This window comes from Apium graveolens, chromosome 6 (assembly GCF_009905375.1).
Source record: "Apium graveolens cultivar Ventura chromosome 6, ASM990537v1, whole genome shotgun sequence".
In the NCBI taxonomy this organism is placed as follows: domain Eukaryota; kingdom Viridiplantae; phylum Streptophyta; class Magnoliopsida; order Apiales; family Apiaceae; genus Apium; species Apium graveolens.
In genome coordinates, this window is record NC_133652.1 from 107,081,304 (window position 1) to 107,094,137 (window position 12,834).

At 34.0% G+C, this 12,834-nt stretch overlaps 1 protein-coding gene across 1 annotated transcript; it reads left to right on the top strand.

The window, feature by feature from the left end:
- The first annotated feature begins 7,585 nt into the window (after positions 1-7,585).
- LOC141666709 (14 kDa proline-rich protein DC2.15-like) lies at positions 7,586-8,467 on the top strand. Its single transcript, XM_074472863.1, has one exon. It carries the CDS (start codon positions 7,655-7,657, stop codon positions 8,276-8,278), a length of 624 nt encoding a protein of 207 aa, XP_074328964.1. The 5' UTR covers positions 7,586-7,654; the 3' UTR covers positions 8,279-8,467.
- The last annotated feature ends 4,367 nt before the right edge of the window (positions 8,468-12,834 follow it).

The window sequence follows — 12,834 nt, forward strand, 5'->3', positions numbered from 1 at the left end:
TTTTTGAGTAAATAAAAATTCAAGGAGTGAAAGAATCACAAAAGTCTAGGATCTTGATTTGTTAGTTAATCAGAAGGCTCTGATACCAATTGTTAGGTCTCAATATGTTTGTAGAAGGGGGGTTGAATACAAACAATACCGTTTAATCGAATAAAATGCGGAATAAAAAAAAGTGAAACAAAATTCAAGTTAAATAAAATTATTATTAAACTTGAAAGGTGTTACAACAACGGTATCGTTTACAAGGGATTAATCTCAAATCAATTATCACAAATCTAGAATAAATTCGACATGAACTTTTTCTATTTTTGCAATAAAAATATCAAATGCTAAAAGCGATTTGAGATTAAGTTCTAGGGATTTTGATCCGCTAGATAGTTACACAAGAACAAGAAAGGTATTTCTAGTGGATTGGATTTAACAATAAATACTAGAAATAAATGATTTGTGAATTTGCAATAAGTTCTCTGCAGGTTTTCTTTTTGTTCTATGTTCTTCTGTATGATATTCAATGCTCTGCTTTAAAATGATCTGCTTCTGTTGGTTTTGTAAACAAACCACTTCAATTGAATCAGTAAGACTTTCGGTAGAACAATCCATTTGGCTCAGCATGACAATCCTTTTAACTGGTAAGACTTTCGGTAGGACTATCAATTGAACTGATATGACTTTCGGTAGGACTATCAATTGAACTGACATGACTTTCGGTTGGACTATCAATTGAACAGATATGACTTTCGGTATGACTATTGATTGTCATACCGATTGTCTTGCTAGTACAAAAGATAGTCTTGCTGGATTAAAACAGATTTTAATCAAATAATAATTCTGAATTAATTAATCAATTAATTCAATTAATCAATAAATTAATCTTTGCAGATTTAATTTATTTTCTTAATTAAATTATATGACTTAATTAATTAATAGAGAATTAATACCAATCTTCAGCAGCAACCATTCTTCTAAAAATCTTCTGAAAAGCACTGTCAATTACGAATCAATTCCATCACTTCAATGTTGACACTCGATGTACTGTCTGGTTCATGAGTGACTAACTTCTGTGACGTTTCTTCATGCCTTGACTTTGATACTCTTGATTTTCTTCAGACTAAATCCTTGTAATTAATTGATACCCTGACGAGATCTCTGTCACTTGATTAAATCCACAATCTTGATTTATATCACTGAGGCTTGATCAATTTCTTGAGCTTCTTCTAGTGAATTAAGTCCTCAAGGCTGTAGAAGAACAATGTTACTTAATCCTTTGACAGATGTTACTTTGAGAGATCTCTATGACGATAGAACCACTATTTACTTGTTACATTCTTATTTGAGTTGAGTTAAATCCTCGAATAAACAAATAGGCTATGACATATGCCTTTCATTTATATACAGGACTACAAACAAAATAAGGAGGAAAACACTGGACTGGTAGTTTTGGTACATAAAGTTGCACTTGAAAAAGGTGCATAGTATCCAATCAACGAGTTGCCGAAAATGATCGAATATTTTACAATCAAAATCCAAGAGATGACAGTACTTTTTACTTTCTATTCATTTAATTGATCGTGTTGTATTTATTTATTTATCGTAAATAAATGTTTATATTAATATCCATATTTTTTATAGGCCCAGTATGCGAATATTGTTGAATGAAATTAGGATTCATTTGCTAGTATGCCTTAGGGGATTGAGGTGGCTGAACATTATATACAATGGTGGCTAGAGGCAGTAGCACCGAAAATGACAAGACCTCCTAAAAATAAGTTTTCTGATTTTTCAAGAGTTCTGGCGTTGACACTCTTTCCAGAGCATTGCGAGGACATGGAGGGTGGCGTGAATGTAAATGATGGCACAAAAGGTAATAACTAGTGGTATATGTTATACATGTTTTGAACTTTTGGTTTAAATCCGTGCTTGTATGTTTTTCTTTGAACATTTTGTTGTTAATTTGGTTTAAACATTCGTTTTGATTGCACTACGCCAATAATGGCTTTCTGTAATATTCCAAAAATGTTGCAAGAGACCCAATAAATGTTGCAAAAGATTAAAAAAAATTAATGACAACACTTTTCTGATGTTAGTATTTTTTATGTTGCCTTAGTGTTCAAAGGCAACATTTTCTCATTTAGGGTAACACCAGAAATTATGTTGCAAAAAATAATGAATTTGCAAAAAAAATGGGCCCACGTGACAGGTGGATTGTCACGTGGACTGCCACGAAGTGTGACACGTGGAAGGTGGGCCCCACTGACATGGGCTCCACTGACAGGTGGGCCCCCTGACATGTGGGACCCATTGACATGTGGGACCCACTGACAGGGCCCACTTTCAAGTGGGCCCTGACAGGTGGGGCCCACTGACAGGTGGGGCCCGATTCGCTGATCCCATGTTCTTTTACAACGCTGTTTTTAATAACAACAATATACAGTATTTGCAACATTTTTAATACCTATTGCAACACTTACGCAATGATCAAATTTGAAATATCCTTTCAGCATATATCGATGCCCAGTTCTATAAAGAACTATTTTCCCAATCAAAGTCATCAGAAACACAATACAATATCACAAGTACTGATGAACTATATCATTTAGACAATTTTCAAGTACCAAAAGATCACATTTGCAAATATGATATTACTGGAGAATTCCAAAGTACCAAAAGGTTATTTGTAAATGTGATATTACTGGAGGTGCATACACCAATACCAAAGCATCTAAAGACACACAAGTACCATTTTATAGAACAAAAGTAAATAAGGGTCCTAGCGAATTTGCAAGCAGATATCTAAGAGATATAAAGTACCAAAAGACCACCCAATTTATGCCTAAGCCAACTTCGAATCCATGGTCAACGGAGTACCATTGTCTTCGTCACTAGAAATGGTCGCACAAAGATATCCTAAATTAATTTGCAAAGTTGGATTAACCTCGCTCAACTTTTTAAGAACCCAAGCCAGGCTTGAATCTACTTCTTCCTTTACATTCTTTTTGACCTCTGCAGCGACATCCATCTTTACTTTGGCTTCAAATTCAACTTGGAGATTTTGCTTGATTTAAGTTTTCAACTCCTCGATGTATGTGTCCGTAAGAGCAGGGGTTGAAACATCGACAGACTTCACCTGTCGCCCAACAAGCCAAGAAGTGCCATGCGATTTACCATTAGTAACAAGATCTTCGACATTACTACTTCCGTCCTCTCCAGTCAGTGCTTTTTCAATCTTTCCCTAAAAAATAAACCAAGAACAATTTATGATATTTGATACTACGTTAAGTAATTGGTATATGTTGGATTGACTAAAAACCAGATGCTTACAAGTCTGTAATTCATCACTGCAGTATCAGACTTGTACTTGCGCCCGACTTTTCGCTTGCGAGTTTTAACAAAAACTGCTACATTTGATGGTATGGGCTGATACATGCATCAACTATTTTAGTTAGATATTTTAGCATATCTAAAGAATGTACAGATGACCGAACAATTTGTGAATTGTTAACTATAAGCATCCTTTTTTGTACCTACCCTAGTGACATATATTATTTTATCAGTAAATTAATATAGGTCCCACTCTTCCCAATTATACTCAATATGATATTGTGTTCATAGAAAATAATACAAACAGATAACATTGGTAAATGTGATTTATGTCATTTGGTAGGGAGCCAAAAGTTGATTTATGTTGATTAGTTATATCTACCTGTTCATGTTAAATGTTATTTGTATATTGGGCTGAACGATATAGTTGGCGATTTTTGAAATTAATTTAGCATAGATTATAAACAAACTCTTATTCGCTAATGCACTAGATATAAAGCACAAGCACAACTAAAACTAACCAAATAAGTAACCTTCATACGACACTAATTAATAACAAACAAAGGTAGTATGTACCAATTTGTTTTGAATTTGGGCAAAAGAAACATGATCAGTAGTGTGTGTGTCCGTATACGATCTACGACTTTCAGCATTTTTCTCATCCTTTTTCTACAATAACAAGAAAAAGATCACTTCATTATTCCCCATAACATACGAGAGGATGGACAACATAATGGCATCAATTTTCACATTTTACTTGAACATCTTCATCAGCCCGGTACATTAGCAGCACATTGAATTCCCCTACTGGAATATCATCTGGTCTGTATTCCACGTCAGCAGAGTGGGGCCCACATGCTGGGACACATCAGCGACAAGTCAACAGTGGGGAACCCCATGTTGGACCCACATGTGACACATCAACATAATTTTTATTAGTTTTTAAAAAAAATTGAATATTTTAATTGATAAATGGATCTGCAATACTTTACGTGACCTATGCTTACATAATTAAAATATGTTGTAATATGGTAGATTTTCATAATGATACAACAACATTATCTATGACAACATCACATAATTATGTTGTATAAGACCATTTATGACGTAGTGTTGGTTATGGAACGTAGTACAATCAACAAATGTAGTTGTTTTAACATTTGGTTGGTTAATATATATAGTTATTAGTTTGTATTGGTTGTTGTTGGTCTTTATTTTAGTTGGTTTGTTTTTGATGCGTTTGGAGTTGGTATGATACATGTTTGTGTATAGGGAATGCCAATTACCGCACCAAACTTTTTTTGGAGTCAAACATCGTGCGATCTACAAAATAACGACCGAAAGTAACCATCAGGGCATAAAGATAAACGAAATGAATACTAAAAACGACCAGCTCTTTACGGAATGGTTGGTAGAATTTGATCGGCTCCTTACAAAACGGTCGGTGAAACTTGACCATTATTAAGCTTAACCCAAAAAAGTTACTGATATCATGACCAATTCGGTAGCTTTCTATACCGACTGAGTTATCTACCGATCTTTCGATTGTTATTACTATAAAATGACCGACTTACCGGTCGATATACCCTACTGTCATATGGCACATACACATCCGGTTGTGATGCACAACACCTAAAATGGGTCCGACGTGTGATATGTACATCACAGTAATTTTAATCATCCAAGGTAAAATTATATAAATAAAAAAAAGCAAACGATAAATGATAATTTAACCGACTTTAAAAATAGTCGATCAATTTTCTTCAATACCGGCTAAATTCCTGTCACAAACGACCGAATTGGCAGTCTATTAAACCCCTGGTTTTTCATGAGTCTGTTTCATGTAGTGTATGATACATAAAACATTATAATTCTTCGCTTCTTAGTTCCCAAATGTTATTACATTTTAAATCAACAATACATGTGTTTCATAGATATAAATAGAATTATACAATTAGAATTAAACAAAATATTAATGCATTGGAAATAGGAAAGAATCACATAATACTTGAACGTCGTACGTACGTATATTATATCTATCAACAAAACTGTTTTCGCCCGCAAGGGTTGGCTCAGTTGGTTAAAGAGAGGAAAATTGTCCTCTTGGTCACAGGTTCAAATCCCACGGGAGGAGCGGGTTACCTACGATAAAAAAAAAACTCTGTTTTCCTCCCAATCTCATGTCATGCATAAATAATCTTATTTCTTTCTGATTAAGATTTCAACAAATTTTAGACAATTTACAGTTTGTATGTTATAGACTACTACTTTAGCATGTATAATAGTATATGTGATGTCAAATGATTTTAATGTTTTAATTAAATTTCGTGCTAGCTGGTGTAAATAATTATTAATTAATAGACAAAATTTGGTTATGCAAGAGCATGAGTAACGTAGTAGAATGACAGTATTTGTTTGTCACATTGCATGTGCCCCTTCTTCAGTGTAATCAATTGGTAGAATTTTTTTTTGGAATGATTTACATCAAGGCATTTCAGAAAATTGCATCTAGAGAATTGCAACAGCTCAGAAATTTAAAAATGAATAAATTAGTATGTTTATATTCCAGTACAGCTCAGTGCATGGAATTAAGCATATGTAAAATTCGGATTTATATATTTACTTTAAACATCTCTTCACCGTGTAAAATAATAAAATATCTATTTAATACTGCTCCGTCCTTTCAATAGTTTACATTTTCTAGAGAGTATCCGACACGTATTTTAAGGTGCATATAAAGTATAGTTTTGTAAATTTTTTTTACAATTTTTTTTTTGAATAAAAATTAAAACATTCAACTTTTATTCGGAAAAAGAAAATTGTAAAAATAAGTTACATAACTATACTTTTTATGCACCTTAAAATGCGTGTCGGATACTTTTTCAGAAATGTAAACAATTGGAAGGGATCGAGGGAGTAGTATATGAAATAGTAATCATGTAAAACGTATGCAGTTATTTATTTCAACTTGATATAAATAAAATATATATTTTAATATGATAATATATATGATTTAAAAAATTTAAAAAATATATTTAGAGGTTTCTCATATATATACACGTAATCACGCATGTGCATATAAAAATTAAGACTTAACTACTGTTTACTGGCCTCAATTATTATCGATTTGCACAAAAATAACTCTATTATAGTTGTTCCCACTTTAGTGACATAATTATTATTTTTTTTAACAATGATTGCACTCCGTAAAAAAAATTAACGTACATTGATGAATTTCCTTTTTAACTTTATTATTGCACTTTGATGACTCATCTATTATTTTTTGCATAAAAATGATTATTATATATATGTATATATATTCATATTTTATCAACCAGATAATTGTTTACAAATAATTAAATTTAATTATAATTAATAAATGAATAATCTAATAATTGTCTACGAACGATGACTTGCAATATTTATAATTAATAAAACAAATTCAACAAAAAAAAATAATAATGCATCTCCACTTCATATTGTATTTTTCTTATAATTTATGTGTAACATCTTTAAAAGTTAATTGCATAATTAAATTGTCTGTATATAACCAACTGACTATATGATTTTACATAGTAACATGCTTTTTGTTAGGTAAATATACCTCCAAGCTGCTTTAATATAGAAATACAAAATATATATAAATAGGGGAGTTGGTAATTAATCTATACTATTTTAGTAAAGATGAAACATTAATATTTTGGTTGTTAGTTATTGTTCACTCAATCAAGAGCAGTCAAATCAAATTGTTGAGGACCCGTAGATATAATCTTAAAAATTATTATATAAAAAATATAATGTTCGAATCCTATCAGTAATATATTAAAATTATAATTTACAATATATAATGATAAAAATTAAGGTGGCGCATTGTAAAATTATTATACCAGGGTATAGGTTCGAATCACAACAATAATATATTAATTATATTTTACAATATACAAGATAAAAACAATTGTGCATCACGGCTTATATACTAGTATATATATATATAGAGCATTTTAGAAAAAATTATAAAAGATTTAAACTAAGCAACTCAATAGAAATGCAACAGCATATATAAGGATAACGCTAAAAGTCGGGGATTCACTCTGGAGCATGGAACATGGCATTCGGTATTATCTGATCCCACATGATTACATACGTCCGAATGATTTTAATAAGTGACAGCTAATGAATTTCCCAACCACAGAGTCGACATCTTAGTTTTTGGGTTAAGCAACCACAAAACCTATCATTTTGCACATTATAAATATGTTGCCCTAGCTTCATACTTTAGCACCAACAAAAATAAATTAGTAGAAGCCTTCTATTTCTTATCACTCGAGTTCAAGAAATGGCTTCCACTAAAAATGTTTCCCAAGCTCTGTTCTTCATACTCAACATTCTGTTTTTTACTTTGGTCAGTTCATGTAATACTTGCCCCCCTGAAACCAAGCCAACTCCTGGTACTCCTGCAGGTCTTCCAGGTCTTCCGGGTGGTCTGCCTGGTCTTCCCGGTCTTCCTGGTCTTCCAGGTGGTCTTCCTGGTCTTCCCGGTCTTCCAGGTCTTCCTGGTGCTCCTGCAGGTCTTCCCGGTCTTCCTGGTCTTCCCGGTCTTCCCGGTCTTCCCGGTCTTCCCGGTCTTCCTGGTCTTCCTGGGGTTCCTGGTATTCCTGGGGTTCCCGGGGTTCCCGGGGTTCCTGGGGCTTCTGGTGGAAAATGCACTATAAATGCCCTCAAATTAGGAGTATGCGCTGATGTACTTAACTTGGTGAAGAATGTCGTCATCGGAGCTCCTCCAACGCTGCCATGTTGTGCTCTCCTTGACGGTCTTGTCAATCTTGAAGCCGCTCTTTGCCTTTGCACTGCCATTAAAGCCAACATTTTAGGGCTCACCAACCTCAATCTTCCTATTGCACTCAGCCTTGTTCTTAACAACTGTGGGAAGAAACTGCCCAATGGCTTTGAATGTACCTAACCATCTTTCCCTCTAGCTATTTATGATCTTAAACTAAGTTCAAGTATTGTATTCGCATTTATTTGGGTGACTTCTTGTTGCCTTTCCTTTGTATGATTATTTCGTTTAAGGAATAAAATTTTTAACTTTGTAATGTCTTCTAGGTATGTACTATGATGTTGTAACGGTATGAATGAATTAATTATATCATGCTCTCACTTCCAGTTTAATTTATATTTATTATTTTACTTGTAAAGCTTCGAGTACATTCTAATATTCTAAAATCTAAGCTTCATACACTTGCCAAACAGAGTAATAAAAAGAAATCGTAATGAATGATAGAGGTAGTGAAGATAATTGGGTCCATCGAAACGGGTTTAACAAAAACCAAACCCGAATCCGATTATTTTTGTCAAACTCGAACCCGAACCTGGAAAAACCTGAACCACAAAATCCGAACATGAACCCATCGTGTACGGTTCGGATTCGGTTTTGTAGATCACTATCAAATTGCATCTTAATTTACACAAACTCTAGTGAAAAATTACTAGGATCTGATTTGAGCAAAGTGCTCATAAATATTACGATATTAAAATTTTTGGGATTGAATAAGAGGGTTTTGAAAAGACAATTGATAATATACCTCTATCAATAAAATTGTTAGTTAAATAATGCAACAATGTTGACATTTAGTATACTTGTAGTGAAAATGCTGCTAAAAACATATTTAAACAACTTTAATGCAATAGTTTGTAAAAAATATATTTTTTAGTACTAATATTAGTAATATATTATATTATATATTATTTTATTACTTATAAGATATAAAATATTATTTATATATTAAGACCGGTTTCGGATCGGGTTCAGGTCGAAACTGAACGGTTTTCGGGTCAGGTTTGAAACGATATACCTTAAAACCAAACTCGACCCGAAAATATGGTTCAGGTTTGAAAATTAAACCCGAACCCGAATCCAAAATATTCGAATTCGGTAAAATTCGATCGGATCGATACGGATGGGGTATACATCGGTTCGGTACAAATTGTCATCCCTATCATATCATAGGTATTGGACGAAAGTATAGACCGTTGCGAGACTGTAATCTCGTGACTATATATTAGAGCCGTATATAGTCGCATATGGGTGATATCTATCAAATGAGTTAAAATCAAGTGATTAATTACCATGCTTTACATGGTGAAATGTAACATAACTAGTAGTTCATTGAACTTGAAAATAATTGCCCGTGGCTTACAACTTCAAATGATAATTATTAAGAAAAATTAGATACCAACTACATACATTTTTTCATTTTTGTAGCTTGAGAATGTAAACGTACTTTGTACATGAGTTGAAATTATCGACTAATTAGTTACATACATGTCATTGACTATCTATAGCTAGTCTAAATTCAGAAATATTCCAAAAATTATTTAACTATATCTATGGTCCATGTTCGGCTAGACTTTGAGATAAAATTTAACTATATCTTCTTGTTTTGAAAATTATAAATCATAATTGCCACTAAATTATTTGTTTGATTTCGATTTTTAATATCTCGATTCCAATAAAACTGATTTGATTTAAGTTACAAAATCCATTTATACGATAGTGGAAAATTTATAAACAATCCGAGAACACTAAACACAAAAAAAAAATTATATATTGATGATGTTTAATTAGTTTTTATTTTGTAACTTATATTTTAATTTGTCTAACTTGTATACTAATGAGCCAATTTTAATTTTGTTTATTAGCGTGTAGGTTATAAATTAATAACTTATAATTTACAATTTTTTTCTTCCCCTGTATATAAAATCTCATTAGTAGAGATGGAAAAAGAAGGTTACTTTCATTCTTTTCTTTCATTATTCTTAGATCTCTAGGTTGTATTTTAGTGACATAGGTTTGTTTGTTCAATTCATAGAAGGCAGCTTTTTTAATTACTTGAAAATCAGCTTTGTTCGTTGTATCCTAGGAGAGAGAAGTCAATCAACCTTCAAGCACCACACAGAAGGGGTTTATCGGTTTTGAGGAAAGCGTGATTTTTACGTGACTCGAACATTTATCCGTATATTTGTTATTAATTTGCTGATTAAGCTATACTTTTTATAACACTCATATTATTTTGCAGGCACAAGGAATACGAGGTGCTAGCTTTATTTGGCAGTGAATTCTTATAGCTAAGAATGAGGTGTTGCAGGGTTATCGTTGGATTTTAGGTGATAGAAAGTCGATAAGGTGTACTCGAGACCCTTGGATAGCCGGTAACGGTAATTTTAGAGTTGATCAGCCCAGGACATATGGTAACAACTGTTGGGATTATTTTATAATCTAAACAAATGTAGTTTATTTGATTTGTTCTGTTTTGGAATAAACGAAGATTGTTACTTCGTGATATGTGATCACAGCGTATGTTTAGGAGTGTGGGATTGGAGAATAATTAGGAGAAGAATCAGGACTTAATTGGGAAGAATCAGGACTTAATTATCTGGTTGTTAGCTTGCCAGTTGTTTCCATGTGTTTACTTATTTTCCTGTATAAGTATTACCAATCAATAACACTTAATAAGCTTTTCCATACAAACACTTTATCCTCTGTATTTCTGCATCTTTCATTATCTCTTACATCTGGTATCAGAGCCCCTATCGTTTCACTCCGAAGGATGAAGGCAGGCAAGTCTAAGGAAGGATCCATCGGATTGAGTATCCCAATACTTACCAGAGCAAACTATACCACAAGGGCCATAAAGATGAAAGTCCTTATGGAAGCACATATGGTGTGGCAAGCAATCGAGCCAAAAGATCCCAAGGTAGAACCTGATGTGAAGACGGACAAGCGAGCACTGGCCATAATTTACCAAGGAATTCCCGATGATATTCTGCTAGCAGTGGCGGAAAAGAAAACATCCAAAGAACCGTGGGAATCACTCAAAATAATGTGCCAGGAAGCGGACAAGGTAAAGAAAGCAAAGGCCCAAACCCTTAGAATGGAGTTTGAGTCACTGAAGATGAAAGACACAGAGAAACTGGATGATTTTTTTATGAGACTGAATGGTTTGGTTACAAACATCAGGGCGTTAAGAGAAGCAATCGAAGAGAACTATGTTGTAAAGAAATTGTTGAGGGCCGTTCCAACCAAGTTTTTGCAAATAGCATCAGCAATTGAGTAATTTGGGAACTTGGATTCAATGTCTGTAGAGGAAGTGATTGGAACTCTTCGAGCTCATGAGGAGCGCTTGAAAGAACCTACAGAAAGCAGTGAGGAACATCAGCTATTATTGACAGCAGACGAATGGTAAAAGAAAGAGATCAAAGAAGGTCAGTTACTACTCACTCGGGAATAGTGGTTGAAGAGATCAGGCAAAGGTAACTCATCTGATGGAGGAGACTACAGGAGAAGAGAGAATAGAGTCGCTCGAGACAGGAGTCAGGTGAAATGTTTCAGCTGTGGTGGATACGGTCATTATGCTGCTGAGTGTCGAAAATCTGGAAGAAATAGGCAGCAAAAGGGTGAGGCAAATTTAACGCAATTGTATAACAACGAACCTGCGTTACTGATGGAATTTTTTGTAAACAATGTGGAGGGGAGATTGCTTGCAGTGAAAAAGGAGAAACAAGCAATATCAAAGCAACTGAAGAGCAAACCTGGTACCTTGATAATGGTGCTAGTAACCACATGACAGGTCGGCGTAACAAGTTTGAGAAATTGGACATAACGGCAAGGGGCAAAGTAAAATTCGGTGATGGTTCGCTAGTAGAAATCGAAGGAAAAAGATCTATCAGAATCGCTTGCAAAACTGGAGAAACCAGAGTTTTAAGTAATGTGTATTTCATTCCCATTTTACGAAGCAACATTATTAGCTTAGGACAGCTTTCTGAGGAAGGAAATCGGGTTGTTATAGATGGTGACCTTCTCTGGGTATATAAAAAAGTGGTCGTTTACTGTTGCGGGTCAGGAGGTCTAGCAATCGACTGTATAAAATTCAGATTTTAGAAGCACAACAAACATGCCTACTGACAAAAGGTGAAGATGAAGCTTGGCTGTGGCATCAACGTCTCGGCCACATAAATTTCAAAGCATTGCATTTGATGTCCAAAAATCAGATGGCACACGGACTCCCTCCTATCACTCAACCTGGGAAAATCTGCAGTGGATGTCTCATGTCTAAACAAACACGTAAGCGTTTCCCGTCCCATACAAATTTTATTGCTAAAGATAAACTTGAATTGATACATCTAGATCTTTGTGGACCTTTGTCTCCCCCTACACCAGCGGGAAATCGATACTTTATGTTGTTGGTGGATGATCATACCCGTATGATATGGGTCTACTTTCTGAAAACAAAAGATAAGGCTCTAACACACTTCAAGAAATTTAAGTTATTTGTTGAGAATAGAAACAAACAAAGTATTCAGGTATTACGAACGGATCGGGGTGGAGAATTTTGTTCCAAGAAATTTCAAGGATTCTGTGATGACCAAGGCATACTAAGACATTTTACGACGCCTTATACACCCCAACAAAATGGTGTTGTGGAGCGCCGTAATCGTACAGTGGCTGCCATGGCTAGA

Bases quoted from the DNA above. Each gene is read 5' to 3' on its own strand.
- LOC141666709 (XM_074472863.1), top strand. From the start codon at position 7,655: ATGGCTTCCACTAAAAATGTTTCCCAAGCTCTGTTCTTCATACTCAAC.